This window comes from Mus musculus, chromosome 2 (genome assembly GCF_000001635.26).
Source record: "Mus musculus strain C57BL/6J chromosome 2, GRCm38.p6 C57BL/6J".
Lineage (NCBI taxonomy): Eukaryota > Metazoa > Chordata > Mammalia > Rodentia > Muridae > Mus > Mus musculus.
The window spans coordinates 172,543,715-172,558,784 of NC_000068.7; the positions used below are offsets into that span (position 1 = coordinate 172,543,715).

The 15,070-nt window shown below is 52.5% G+C and overlaps 1 protein-coding gene across 5 annotated transcripts; it reads left to right on the forward strand.

The window, feature by feature from the left end:
- The first annotated feature begins 1,963 nt into the window (after positions 1-1,963).
- Tfap2c (transcription factor AP-2, gamma) lies at positions 1,964-14,908 on the forward strand. 5 transcript variants are annotated; one of them, XM_006499103.4, is made up of 7 exons: positions 1,964-2,073; positions 7,693-8,175; positions 8,282-8,333; positions 9,702-9,918; positions 10,327-10,445; positions 12,351-12,495; positions 13,377-14,903. In XM_006499103.4, the coding sequence occupies exons 1-7, from the start codon at positions 2,053-2,055 to the stop codon at positions 13,660-13,662; spliced, it is 1,323 nt and encodes a 440-aa protein (XP_006499166.1). In that variant the 5' UTR covers positions 1,964-2,052; the 3' UTR covers positions 13,663-14,903. The 5 variants fall into 5 exon arrangements, with proteins under 5 accessions (XP_006499166.1, XP_017172446.1, NP_033361.2 ...); XM_017316957.2 differs by lacking the exon at positions 1,964-2,073 and adding an exon at positions 3,622-3,785; NM_009335.2 differs by lacking the exon at positions 1,964-2,073 and adding an exon at positions 5,879-6,168 and having other exon boundaries at positions 13,377-14,908.
- Positions 14,909-15,070: the final 162 nt, after the last annotated feature.

The window sequence follows — 15,070 nt, forward strand, 5'->3', positions numbered from 1 at the left end:
CCCCACCCCCCAACCCCCGCCCCTGTTTTCCCCACAATGTCCTGTTAAGGAGCATAGGCCAGGTTGGAACTCATAATCCTCCTGCCTCAGCTTTTTTTTTTTTTTTTTTTTTTTTTTTTTTTACTGTTAACATCACATTAGTTTCTTGTATCTTTTGAATTTCTTTGCTTGCTTCTTAGATTAAAAAAGCAACATACAGCAAGCAGACAGCAGCAGCAGGTAACAACCTCCAACCCCCACCAGGAACATGGAACAGCAACAAGAAGAAGCAAACAAAGCTACTTTTCTAGAATGAAGTTTGAAATAAAACCAGAATGTTCAAGAGTGATTACTGTGTTTCTTTTGGAAGATCACTGTGACATTAATTGCAAACCCTTCCCCAAGGATAACAAATCAACCCAGCAGAGAGGAAGCCTCCTCATCAGCAAGGAAATGCGTCAGCTTTATCACCATGCCTCCCCTCCCCCAGCCTCAGCCATTGCTTCAGGGTATAGTCTGGCCGGAGTCCTCGGACTCGATTGTACAGAGTGGTCTGTGCTGTCATTGAAGTGAATTATATTAATAATCAAAGTTCTGGGATGCCTGGGAGGTGGTAGACTGACCCTGAGCACACATCAGGCCCCCCACAAAAGCAAACAGTGCAGATGTGGTGGCTCCCATCTGGGGAGGCTGAGGCAGGAGGCTCCCCTGAGTTTGTGGTTTTTTTTCTAAAGCCATACACACAAACACACACACAAACACACACACACACACACACACACACACACACACACACACACACACTACAAAATCTTCCGAGTATAATCAGTTTCCACCTGTCTTTTTGTTTTCTAATCTTTGCCCCAGAAGTGACTAAAAGAAAGCGTTAAAAACAAAAAACTCTAAAAAGCCCCTTGTGGAGGCTTTTTGTCTGAGCGTCAATCTCTGTTGTCACCGGTTTTTTTCCCCCCCAGGAGGTAAAAAATTTACATTTCTTTCTCTGGGAGGCTCTGTCATAAAATCTCTTTGTGCCCTTAAGACAGGAGCCTGACCCTGAAAGTGTCAAAAAGGAAGTTCGGTGGAGGTTGATGGCCCTCTTTGTCTGTGTTTCCTTTTATACAGTATTAATTCGAGAGGTGGTTTCAATACCTGCCCGCCCCGACAGAAGCCAGGTAAATTGCAGGGGCACATTGAGGAGTGGCCTCAGTAGTTGTTTTGATTTGCCTGCTGGGCAGTTCCTGCCCCCCACCCCCACCCCCACAGTAGGTGGTCAGCACTGATCTTACACTTAGCCCTGGCTTGCCTGGAACTCTCTGTTACAAGTAGGTTAAATTGACCTTAAACTTTCCATCCTCCTGCCTCAGCTACTAGTGTTGGGGTTGTATCTGTGAGTTACCACATCTGCTTCAGTTTTGAGTTTAGTCTTATTTAGCTGTTTCTGTATTTTATTGTACATTTGGGTCCCCCCCCCCCTTACCTCCTAAACTTGAATACCTGGACTGTTTCTTTACTGACCATTCGCAGAGGGGGTTTTCTGGCATTTAAAGACCCCAGCCTTACCCAGACAAGTCATCACCCCCTTTCCAGTGTAATTTTAGCTAGATCTGGGAAAGTAGAATGTGTCTGCAGTTAGATCAAACTAGAAATGAGGCAGGAAATGTCAATGATTTGGGCCTTGGAAATTAAACTTAAAAAAAAAAAAGATTTCTAGAAATGAGGCAGAAATTTCATGGAAATGTCAATGGTTTGGGCCTTGGAAATTAAACCTTTTTAAAAAAATATTCTTTTTACATCTACAAGTAAACCTGGAAACCCTTAGAGACGACCCTTTCCAAAGGTGGAGTTTTCAAGGGGGTGGGAGGAAGGCCAGGCAAGAGGGAGGAGGCCTGTCCAGGAGTGCCTTCCAATAGCGATAGCTGGCCTCCACGGGAATCTCTCCACCCACCCCTTTTTGCCTTTAAGAAATAAACGCTCCAAGCGACTTTACTGCTCACGCCTCGGCCCTCGGGGAGCTCTCTCTGGCCACTCTTCTGTCTTTAACCCCTGCTCACAGCCGGCTCCAGAGCTAACACCATGAGTTTCCAGTTGCTAAGGGTGAGGAGCTTACAGGCAGAGGAGGGCCACTGGAGGGGACCGCGGGGCTGGACCGGGCGTCCGTCCGTGGGCGCAGGGTCGCTGGCGCGCTGTCCTGCCGCCAATCTCCCCAGCCCTTGGCCACCGTGGGCCTCCTCTGCGCCTGGCGGCGACTAAGATAAGTGACTTAAGGCCGCGGGGCTCATCTGGCCTAGAGGTGTGTGGAAGCCTAGTACCCTAGAAGGCCTCTAGGTATATGGGTCTCCCGCCTGCGCTCGGAGCGCTTAGGTCGCTTGGATATGGGCCCCAGGACGCCCTGGGAAGGTGACAAGCCCGACTCCAAGTGTTCGAGGGTCCCCGGGGGCAGGGTAGGGCAGTCTCAGGATTGTCTCCTTCGGGGTTCTAGAGACTGGGAGAGAGGCCTCAGATTATTGTTTAAAGGAAGCCAATTCAGATTCACCTTTGCTGCCGCCGCAGAGAGAAGGATTTGGCCAGCGCTGAGCACAGGAGTGCGGCCCCCCGGGCAGGCCTTGGACAAAATGGGTCCCGGGGAGCCTGGTAAAGTCAAGGGTTCGAATTTCGTTTTACTTTGCCTGTTTGTAAAGAGTTGCCTAGTAGGAAGACCCAAAGGCTGGGAAACCGCTTCAGGCCCCTGCGGCCCTGAGCTAGACTCACTGAGCTGAGTGGGGCTGAGGTCCCTACATCTATGGGCCTACATTTATTCTGTTAGAAATTTTAAAAAATCGATGGGCATTATTTTGGAGCGCCCGAGGATTGTTATCAACAACACCTCTGCGCTTAGTTCTGGAAGCTCTTTGTGTTTTAAAAGGTATGTCTTTATTGTGCATGTGTTTAGAGTGTGTGCACACGCGCTGTGTGTATGGCCGTGGATAGGTACGCACTGTGTGTATGGCCGTGGATCTGTGGCGGGAGTAGGTTCTCTCTTCCTACCCTGTGTTTTTAAACTTGGCGGCAGGCGCCTCTATCCACGGAGCCATCCCTCCGGCTTTTGCCCAAAGTCCGGTGCTTGCCCATTCTAGGACAGGAGGGTGGGGCGTGGATGGACACCCTCCTCCAGAGATTTGTGGCAGAAACCGGTTTCTAGGGCCCTGCCCAACCCAGGCTGCTAGGTAGTTGACTGTAGTCCTTCATTGTCCCTAGGGGCGCGGAATAGAGTTCCCCACCCCACCCCCGGACGTGGCGCCGCACTTGCGAAGTGCTCGGGGTCCACCTTTTCTTAGGAGCCCTTTCCCTAAGGCCAAAAGAGGAGTCTTGCCGCCTGCACTTCAGTCCAGTTTTATAATAGAAAACTCCAAACTGACTTCTTTGGCCTTGGGTGGTGGCAGGATAGGAGACTGGAGACCCCAAGCCACATTGACAGACGCACCCTCGCGTGTTTCTTTGGAGGTGTCTCACATTTGGGCATTTAGGGTGCCGGTGAGCGCGCGCGCGCACACACACACTCACTCACACACACCTGGGCGGCTCCAGTCTCGTCCCAATGAGAGGGACCGACCTGCGTTGCCAGAGTGTGAGTGACTGCAGGCTCCCTAGGGGGCGGCAGAGCTGAGCCCCTGGCAGCCTTCCTTCCACTCCCATATCTCTGCACGGGGACCTTAGAGCAAGTTCTTAGTCCCGGGGACGGGGGGAATGGGAGGTGGGCAGGACACCTTACCCAGCCCTGGCTGCCAAGGGGTACAACCACACGGGTCAACGTCTTTCCGTGGGCGATGGTAGGAGATTGTTTGGAGCGCGGGAACCATCAGAGAAGCTGAGCTCTCAAGGAAGGCGGAAGCTTCCTGCACCTGGACTCTGTGTCCAGGTCCCGGCCCCCAAGCTGGGTGTGGATGGGACAGGGTCCTCCAGAGTCGAGGAAATCCTGTGTGCAACTGTCCTCTCCATCAAGCGCTGCGCTGTCGCTTTAGAGAGAATGAATAGCCTTGTCTAGCGGTTCCCAAGTCCCCAGACTCGGGGCGCGGGGGGGGGGGGGGGGGGCTGAGGAAAGGCGAATGCAGACCCTTCATGCCCTTCTGTCGTCCTCCCCCCTCCCCACTCGGCCGAAAGCTCCGGTGCAGAAAGCACTCGGTCCCCCTGGGCTTCTTGGATTATCGCTGAGGTGGGAAGAACAGGGAAAGCCTGGGGTAGGGTGAGCCGCACCGCCCCCCCTGGCCAGGAGAGGAGCGGAACCCCGCCAGACCTGTGACAGTTGCCTTCCAGAGAGAGCCTGGGACCTGGCGTTCCCAGTCCTGAGCTTGATGCGGGCAGCACCAGTTCTTTCTGGAGCAGGTGCCCTCTTCTCCCGCTAATTCCAGGGCCTCTGTTTTGGAGGCTCGGTCTGGATTGCCTGCCTTTTTAACTTAGCCGGAAAAGCCCCCTTGATTCCCGCGGTTTCAACTTCCTGGGTCTGTTAGGGTCAACTGGCCAGAAAGCTATTTTGCATGCGGCTATTCTCTAAGACCATGGGGGAACGGTTGGCTTGAACATCTATTTTAATTTTAGTTACTTTACTTCAGGCCTATCTGGGTCTAGGGAAATGCTTACAGACGAGGAGCAGGAAGAGAGCAAATTATTTTAGTCTGTGGATACGGGAGGCACGTTCCCAACAGGTCCTGGCCACTGGGCTGATGGGTATCAAGAATTGTGTAATTGGCTTCGGAATCAATCCGAAATAGTCCCTGCCTCCAATTCCACTGTTTGAAGCCAATCTCCATATACTGTTGGGACGGACTAACAAGATTAGCTCTCGAGAACTGTGGACTTTCTGTTTGGGATGAAAAAAATTAACTATAACAATTAGGCCAATTATTTTCGTTTCGTTGAATTAAAAAATAACACTGAGTATTGCTTTTTGGCTTGGACGGAAAATCTTGGGGTGCAGCAGCATTCTGTGGATAGAAGCTTTGCTTTCTGCCTCCCATGGGACGAGGTGTGCCCATATCTCAGGGCGACCTCCCTGTAGTCCCCCTCCCACTTTACAGCACCTCATTCCACGCGGCCCGTGGCGATGGAGGTTTATTCTGCCTGGAACCTCTTTTCCTGGGCGAGTAGAGGCTTCTGAAGAGCCGCCCGTGACAGCTGCAGAACCGGCGCTCCGCAGGGCTGGGCATCGCAGCAGGGATGGGCCTGGGCGGGGGAGCTCGGGTCTCCTCCAGCCACGGCCCGCAGCCAGATACAGCTTCGGGCTATAGCTGCAGCACGCGGTTGTCCGATTTATTCACAGCAGGTATTACCGTGAGTTTCCTCTTTGGAGCTGGGGGAGCGGACTCCTTCTCGGAATCCTTCCCCTCCCTTCCCTCAGTGGGCAGGTCAGTAAAGTACCCAGGGAGAGGGAAAGGGGGGGGGGGGCACTAGGGAACAGTGGGACTTTAGCTATTTCTCAGCCCAATCCTTAAATGTCTGTCGGAACAGCTGGGGCGAGGTGTCAGGGAACCCCAGGAGTTGAGACACCCTGGAATGGGGCGTCTTCAACTCTCAAGTGACATCCATTTTTTAGGAGGATGAAGGACGGTTCTTGAGGTGGGGAAATCCCAGCTGTCAGCTCTGCCAGTCTAAGGTGTGCAAGGGGGCTGGCAGGCAAAGGAAGCCACGTTTGGGCACCTCAGCTTGGCAGGTCTGCGGTTGTCAGAGACCGCCCACTGATGCCCCTGCGAGCCCCTCGCGACGCCTGGTCCTGCAACACGCTAGGCAGGGTGCGGGGCGGAGCTAGGCAGGGACTGGCTGGGGGCTGCCCCGCCCGGCGCCTGGGCCTCCGCGCGGCGCCGGCCCCCGGGGAGGAGTTATGATAATTTCCTTCCCATTAAGGCGTTCGGGTCCCCCGGCTATCGCCGGGACACACTGTGAGGGTGAGGCTTCTCCGGTCCACGGCTGCGGCCTCTACACACCCACGGCGACCACATCTCTGTGCACAGCCACCGATGCGCGTCCAGTGACTGGGACAGCAAGGCCGGCGCGCGCGGCGGGGGCGGCGGCAGACGCCTGGCCACCGTGACCCCGATTGTGGATTTACCGCTCGGGGGGTGGGGGGAGCCTGGATTTAACTGGCGACTATTTTGGGGGACGCCGGACGCCATGTTGTGGAAAATAACAGATAATGTCAAGTATGAAGAGGATTGCGAGGTGAGCGGGGGCTAGGGAACGTAGCCCCGCCGGCCCGAGCGGGGTCCCAGGGCTGCTGGCCAAGGCTGGGGACGTTTGCGCGGAGCCCTCGCCTTCGGGAGGGATGAGGGCCAGTCTTCGGCCATCTCCTGGGCCCCTTGTTGAATCTGGTCTTGTCTCTCGGGGACAAGGCCTGGCAAGAGCGTGGCAAACCCACCCGCAGAACTCAACTGTGGGTTCCTACGAAGCGCACGGCCCTCCTTTCCATTTTCCCCGAAGAGCGCCCTGTCTCCGGGTCTCAGACGTGGCTTTTTTCCCACGAAGTCTGTCCAGTGTCCACGGAAGCTTCCCTGCCAGCGACACCTTTGAGGAGTCTCCTCCAAGGAAGGCTTGTCACCTGCCCCGCTACCTCCTCGAGAAAGAAAAAAAAAAAAAGAAAGAAAGAAAAGAAAAGTCCAAACAACTGCAACCTGGTTTTCAAGAGAAGTGGGGGTTGGGGACTGTGGGGTGGGGGTGAAGCCAGATGGGGCCTTGAGCGCTCGCGAGTACTCTAGCCTGTCGGACAGGTTGAGCTAGAGTTTCGGAGAGTAGGAGGGAGGGAGGCGGCGAGCGGGAAGAGGAAGAAGATTCAGGCGGCGCGAGGCGAGCACCGGGGAACGTGGGGAGGAGAGGCCGGCGGCCAGGCTGCGGGAGCGCACCGCACCCGCACGACCTCGAGGGGCTGCCCCTGCGTGCATGCCCGGGCGGCTTCCGCTAGGGGGCGACAGTGCCCCGCTCCTGTGTCCCTGCTACCCTTCTGACCCCTGGGACTGATGAAGACACATCTTTTAGGAATTAAGTCTGACCGCCTTGGGGCGAGGGGACGTGCGCAGGCAAAGGTTGCCCAGTTTGGCAGAGTCTTTTCATTCCTTCTCTACACCGGGATGTGTGAGAACCTTGACCATGGCCGGGCTGGAAGACCTCACTTCCTAAGGCGCAGAAGGCACGGGCTTGGCTAGCAAGGATCACAGCTCCGATCCCGCGTGTCGGCTCCCGGTCTCTCCGGACGACATTACTATGAGGCCTTACCTGAGAGTGTCACTTCCGCGGCGCGGCCGCCTCTTAAGGGAGTGAGAGGGGGATGATCCTTGGGGCGGGGAAACGCGCCCTTCGTCGGCGTTGCGCATTATCCGCGCTATTTGCGCGCCGCAGCGACATGGGAGGAGGGTTGTTGAACGAGGGCGCTGTGCGCCGAGGTCGCCGCACGCCGAACCCCTGGGGCACGGGTAACCGGACTGTGGCGCGGAACGCGCTCTTGGCACCTCCAAGCGACGCAGCGCGGGAACCTTCGCCAGAGGGCTCGAAGGATTCGTCCCCTCAGGTCTTAGACCGATAGGCTCACAACGAAGTCCGGGGAGCTCATTGTCCCCGGGGGCTCTCGGGCTCTGGGGCGGATCGAGACGGGTGGTGTGAGCTTGGTGGGGCGCATAGGTGCCCCTCTCCTGGCTTGCTTGTTCGCTGTAGCAGGGTTTCGTACTAACCGGGTCTCTCCTGTTTCTCTCCCAGGATCGCCACGACTCGAGCAGTAATGGCAACCCTCGCATCCCTCACCTCTCCTCTCCGGGACAACATCTCTACAGTCCCGCGCCGCCTCTCTCGCACACCGGGGTTGCAGAGTACCAGCCGCCTCCTTACTTCCCGCCGCCTTACCAGCAGCTGGCATACTCGCAGTCCGCCGACCATTACTCGCATCTGGGAGAGGCTTACGCTGCCGCCATGAACCCCCTGCACCAGCCTGCGGCCACCGGCAGCCAGCAACAGGCCTGGCCGGGTCGACAGAGTCAGGAGGGCTCTAGCCTGGCCTCGCACCACAGCCGCTCTGCAAGTCTAATACCCCATATTTCAGGGCTGGAGGGGGGCTCGGTGAGCGCCCGGCGGGAAGTCTACCGCCGGTCCGACCTGCTGCTGCCTCACGCGCACGCCCTGGAAGCCGGCCTGGCTGAGAACCTGGGGCTGCACGAGATGGCTCACCCCATAGAGGAGGTGCAGGTGAGCAGCGGGGGCGGGAGGCTGGGGGTGGGGTGGGGGTTCTACCTTACCCTCCAGCCTTTCCACCTTCCTCCAAACTTAAAAGAAATTGTCATTTCCCCCCCAGAATGTGGACGACGCGCACTTGCTCCTACACGATCAGACTGTCATTCGCAAAGGTAAACACTGACTCTTTCCGCTTGTGTCTAACACGTGGCTCTGACCAGTGAAGTTGCCCCTTTTCTGCAAAGGCTGGGGTATTAAGTGGCCAACACGGCTCACGTAGTGGAGAAGACCACGCTTGAACGAAAGTCAGTTCCTGGCCTGAACGAAAAGAACTCTCAGGAGCTGTGATTTTTAAAAGATTGGGTTTTTTTTTGTTGTTGTTGTTTTTTGGGTTTTTTTTTTTTTTGTTAGTGGCCATATTTTTTTGAATCAAATGTTTCAGTCTGTAACTCAGAGTGGCCTTGAATTCCTTGTAAGCCTCCTGGCTCAACCTCCCTAGTGCTGGCATTACAGGTGGGAAATACAATTTAACTTAAAAACGGGGGTGGGGGGGAGATACAAATAGTACCTTAGTTTTCTTATTCTGTAACAATTTTTATTCTTCAACAAACTGACCTAATTTTACTTTTTAGAGGTACATTTATTGTGGGGGTCAACATCTAACCTGCTGACGTCGGTTTTCACTGTCCACTATGTGGGTTCCAGAGATTGAACTTGGGTGTCAGGCTTGGCGGCAAGCACCTTTCCCTGCTGAGCCTTCCTTCTTGCCGGCATAAAAGAGATTTTACTTCTTCTGTGGAAGACAGTTATAGGAGAGGCTCTTAATTCTGACACTACTTAATAGGTTTCTCCTAGTATGCTGCCTTATTAAGGACAGACCTCGGGTTTATAGGAGGGAGGGATTGGGGAAATCGGATTACAGTGAGTGGGTGGCTCTTGATTAAGTTACACTGACAGGGTTACCAGTCTTTTTGAGGGGAAATGGAATCGTTCTAAATTACAGGCGGTTATGGTCTTGAGACTGTGAGCTCTATTAGTGGATTGGGAGAGGTTTGGAGAGGAAAACCTGAAAGGAAACAGTTTCTGAGTAGACCTAAGCAGATCTGGCTAATCTGTATTTCTGAATTCCCTGGTGTCAGCTGCACTGAAGGGTCTGGCGATGATCTCCCGTGGCTTCAGTTCATCTTGGAGGGGGAGGGGGAGGATGCCGTTTATTTCGTATTGAAGCGGTTTTTCTGAAAGCAAATGCTTTAATTAAACAGATTACCATGGTGGCCTGGAACAGAGAGAGAGAGAGAGAGAGAGGGAGAGGGAGGGAGGAGAGAGAGAAACAACTCTTCATGGAATCTTAACTAATTAAGGTCTGGAGGTGTTAACTCATGATTCCAGACTCCAGTCTTTAAAGCAAGGATACGGCTTTTAAAAGGACTTGCAAGAAGCAAGGAGTTTTCTGGAGGCAGACCTCAGCTTTGGTTTGCCCTTTTGTAAAGGTCTCTCTGCCCCATCCGTTTCTAATGGCGAACCTATTCTGTCCCCTACAGGACCCATTTCGATGACCAAGAACCCTTTGGGGCTCCCTTGCCAGAAGGACCTGGTGGGAGTGGTCATGAACCCCAGTGAGGTCTTCTGCTCGGTCCCTGGAAGACTGTCCCTGCTCAGCTCCACGTCGAAGTACAAAGTAACTGTGGCTGAGGTACAGAGGCGACTGTCACCACCGGAATGCCTAAACGCCTCGCTCCTGGGAGGTGTGCTCAGAAGGTGACACTTGTTCAGGGCCCCCTGGGGGTTGGGTAGTTGAAGGTGACTATGTACGAGGGCCTGGAGGTATTTTTAACATTTATGTAACTTTTATATCTTAACGCTGAATTCTAATCTGTGTTAAGAGAGCTTTTTAGTGCGTATCTTCTTCTTGAAAGTGCCAAATGCAGAATGTGCTAAAACAGCAGTAACAGGTTATCATTTGGTTGGGATTAAGAGGCAGCAGCTGCATGGAGGGGGGGGGCTTCTAGTGTTTGGTCCCCCCAGGGAGTTTACTGCTGCAGTCATGAGTGAAGATTTTTCTGCACCCCTACTAGAGGATTCTGAGATTGGTGGGGGTGGGGGTCTGGTTTGTTTGTTTGTTCGTTTGATTGTTTTGCAAGTCGCTAACTTTCCCTCTCCATGCAGAGCAAAGTCCAAAAATGGAGGCCGGTCCTTGAGGGAGAAGTTGGACAAAATTGGATTGAACCTTCCGGCCGGGAGACGGAAAGCTGCCCACGTCACTCTCCTCACGTCTCTCGTGGAAGGTCCGTGCGGTTTGTCACTCAGAAAGCCATGTTACCAAAGCTTTCACTATTCAGGACCTATGAGGTCACGGGGGAGTTGGCAAAACTTTCCCATGACGTGAGCTAGCTTTTGAAAGATTCGGTCCATCAAGGATGGGCCCGGCCCATGAGGAGGCAGAATGGCCATTTTTCTGGTTGTGGGGTATCTGGTTGTGTTCGTTGTACACAATGGGCACTGGCTTAGTTCACCATTTCTTCCCTTCCATCAAAGGCCGGCGGTGGGTGGGGGGAAATGAAACCCATGGTCCACAAATGAGCTCCTTCTCCAATCCTGAGGGCGTAGCTGTGTCAGTCCAGGTTTTGAATGGGGACCCGTGCCCCAGTCTGGAAGGTGGCCAAGAAGACCATGTTTTAGCTTTGAAAAGGAAAGTAAATTCTTTTTCTAAAGCAAGGAGCACATATGACAGGAAGCCAGGAAGGTGGGCCTGGACACAAGTGCCTCAGCCCAGGCCCCTGGGCCCCTCTGTTGTTAGCCAGCCCCGTGCTGGCTGACTTAAGACAGGATGGCCCCAAGAAGCCGGCTCTCCAGGGCAGAGCTGTCTCTGAACACTTTACTTTCTTTCCTTGCCTCATGGCGTGACTTGTGCTGAAAGGGACTTGACAGGATCCCCCCATGCCTTTGCACTGTGCCTTTGGAAGTCAGGGCAGGCAGAAAGGCCTGACTGAAGAGCTGGCTTGCATGGAGTTTAGGGTTGGTACCTTGCTAAGCATTTCCAGACTTCCTTACTAGCCACTCTGAGAAGTTTACAGAAAGAAGTAGCTGGCCCAACTCTGGATTCTGACTCAGCTCAGGCCTCTCCGCAGTCTGGAGCCCTGAAGCCAGGTTGCTTTTACTTAAAGAAATTATTTTTTTTTCCCTCTCTGTCTCTCTCCGTCTCCCCCCCCCCCCCCCCACATACACCTGGGCTTTGTTTTCAATTAGGATATCCCCACCTACCACTTTTTTGTTTGTTTGTTTGGTTTTTTGTTTTTTTGTTTTTTCGAAACAGGGTTTCTCTGTGTAGCCCTGGCTGTCCTGGAACTCACTCTGTAGACCAGGCTGGCCTCGAACTCAGAAATCCACCTGTCTCTGCCTCCCGAGTGCTGGGATTAAAGGCATGCGCCACCACACCCTGCACCACTTTCTTCCTAGTATTGTGGTTAAACCCAGGACCTCAAACAGCTCGACCCGAGTACCATCTTAGCCTTGAACCTCAGCCTCCGGAGTGCCAGGGTTGCAGGCGTGTTACACTGCTTTCTTCCTATTCATTGTCTTGAGACCGAGCCTCTTGCACTAGGCTGGCTGTGTAGCCTAGAATGAATGAACTTCAACTCCAGAGACCCCTGAATTCACCTTCCCAGAATTTAATTTCTTTTCTTATTTTTTGAGTTAGAGAGCAAGTTACAGGCTGGTCTGGGCTACTTAGTGAATGTGAGATGACGCCCAGTCTTGAAAGCAAGATTCTAGATAACCAAGCTAGGCTGGGTTGGTGAACGCCTTTAATCCCAGCATTAAGGAGACAGAGGCAGGCAGATCTCGGTGAGTTCAAGGCCAGCCTGGTCTACACAGTAAATCCCAGTACAGCCAGAGAAACCCTGTCTTGAAAGCCCGGGTATCGGGGGGAGGTGTTAGATCCCCCACTTTGTGAAGCATGGCAGGCACTAAAGACCCTGTCTCAAAGCAAGAGAGTCTCTTCCTGAAGGCTGACCTCTGACCGGTGCCATAGCACACGCACACCCTGACTCACACAGGCATGTGTCCATACGTGGACAATTAAGAAGAACAGACAGGTGAACGAACACCTAATGACCAGTCAAACTGCGCCGCAGGAACAAAGTAACCTTGCTGACCACAGCCACTCGAGACTAACCCTGCTGCTATTGCAGGTGAAGCCGTCCACCTAGCACGGGACTTCGCCTATGTCTGCGAAGCTGAGTTCCCTAGTAAAGCGGTGGCTGACTATTTAACGAGACCACATCTTGGGGGACGGAATGAGATGGCCACGCGGAAGAGTATGTTGTTGGCTGCACAGTGAGTATTTGCTCTCTACAGTCCCTGGGGCTCCAAACCCGGAAGCTACTGTGGTGGGCGACGGCCAGAGCTTTGCAGCGTCTTTCGTCCTTCGCAGCAACCTCTAGTAGTGTTTAGAGGAGGGCATTGCTCCATCCCAGGTGGCGAGGGGCCTGCTAACACCACTCACAGCAGGCACAGCCCCCTGTTTATTGCCTTTGGGTATGTGTAAGAATTTGTGTAGCTCAGTTAGTAGGGTTTGCCTAGTATGCATGAAACTAGGCAACATCCTCAGCTACACATAAAAGCCAAGCATGGTGGTATATGCCTGTAACGCCAGCATTCGGGAAGGGAGGCAAGAGGAGCTGAAGTTCGGGTCATCCTCAGCTACAAAGTGAGTTCCAAGGCCAGCCTGGGCTACATAGATTGGTCCTCTTGACCTTGGCCAGGTAGCCGGGCTTCACCCACATGTCTTTTCTCATTACATCAGAGATTAAATGAGATAGTGTTTGGAGAACCCTTAATCCCTGGCCTGGCATAGGGGCATGACAGTCAAGGGTATAGTTGCTTGGTAGAATGCTTGCCTGGCATACATGTAAACACCAGATTTGGTCCTTAGTGCTGCATAAATCAAGAGTAGAGGTGAATACCTGTTGTGATCTTGTACTGGGGAGGTAGAGGCAGTAATAAAACCAAGGTCATTCTTGGGTATATAGTGGGTTTGAGGCCCATTTGGAGACTGTCTCAGAAGTGAATGCTAAATTCTCCTTTCTGAGCCTGCCTATCCTAATAGGATCCGGGGTGGGGGTGGGGGTGGGAGTGGGGGTGGGGGTGGGAGTGGGGGTGGGGGTAGGGGTTTATTCGGTCAAGAGCTGAGTAACAGTCACCAACTGTGTTCACAGGCAGGTGTGCAAGGAGTTCACTGACCTTCTCCATCAAGATCGGACACCCAACGGGAACAACAGGCCCGCCCAGGTCTTGGAGCCGAACATACAAAACTGTTTGTCTCATTTCAGCCTGATAACTCATGGCTTTGGCAGCCAGGCCATCTGTGCGGCGGTCTCCGCAGTGCAGAATTATATCAAGGAGGCTCTAATCGCCATCGATAAGTCCTACATGAACCCGGGGGACCAGAGTCCGGCTGATTCCAGCAAGACGATGGAGAAAATGGAAAAGCACAGGAAGTAAAATGGCTGCAAGGAGGCCAGAGAGCAGAAGGAGAGGACCCAGGCCCCTCCACTGGGGCAGCCCGGGAAGTGTCCAGAGCAGCAGCAGCAGCAGGGAAGCAGTTACAACCCGCCCGCCCACACCGCACTCTGGACCTGCCCTCTTGGAGTCTTTGTGACTTTTCCATTTAACCCTGGACATGCTATCCTGAAGCCACTTGGTTTGGTTCTTTTATTCATTAAACATGTGTGTTTTTTGTTTTTTTTTTAAATCCGTTCCCTCTCTTGAAAGGTGCTACGAGTTTTAGAACCCTTTGTAAGAACTCCCTGGGCAGACAAGAAACTCCACGCTTAGCTGCTAACACAGCAGGTGCATGGGAGTCGTCAGATAAAGGGATCGATCAATCATAACTTATTTCTTTTTCAGTGTTAAGATAATAGCTGGCTTTTATGTCCACTAAAATATTTATCTAAAAAAAAATAGTATTTATCTAGTTTTCCCCACCACCTTGTCAATCACACCTTCTGGTAGGAGGCAGAAGTCAGAGATGCTCTTAGCAGGCAGCTACTTACCAGTGGTATGTGACAGGCTTCCAGCTACTCATTCAAAAAAGGGGTCCCCTGTTTTTAAGGAACTTGAAAGCAAAGCCTGCTGTTTCTTTCCTGTTTCCTTCCTCTTTTAAAAAAATATTGAAAGTTTAAAATTCTTTAGATAATAGGATTTTTAAATGATCTGTTCCTTTAAGGTAGAGAAGTTTTATTTGCATATTTATTTCAGATCTTGATTTTTTTTTTTCCACAAAACTTGAAGAGGGTAGGCACACAGCGGCGCCTGCCATCCCTAAGTCCCCGAGGAGGCTCCGTGCTGAGAAACTGTTGAGTGTACAGATTTTATTTATGCATAATTTAATGGGATCTGTAAATACTTCTTATGACTTTTTGAGAAATGGGATTCGATTTTAAAATTACCTTTTAATGGTGGTGGGTCATGTAGCCCCTCTAGCTTTTATGCGAGTGCACACAGGGTATTGAAACTGAAGATGAAGCTGGGCTTTTCTCTCTTGGCTGGTCAAGTATTATTTGATTGGAGCTGTTTAGGAAGCAATAGGCATCTCATTTCTGCGGGCTGAACCGGAAGAGAATGGAGTTTAGTTTGTGTGGGTGACGTGTGGATTGGGACTGGACCTCTAAGCCTGTCCGTGCTCCTTAAATAATTGTTGTGTGTGATACCTGTATAATAAAAAATATTCTCGATAGAATCTCTGAAAGTCTGGTTCTGACCCTTTTTTTTTGCGGGGGGGGGGGGGGTGCTGAGTAGGACTGATCAGGGCTAACTTGAAGCCTGACTGTGGCTTAGCTAATTTTATAGGTAAGAGTAAGACAGGGCGCTGTGGAAAGATCTTGAGGCTTCTTTTTCCTCATTAGTGAGG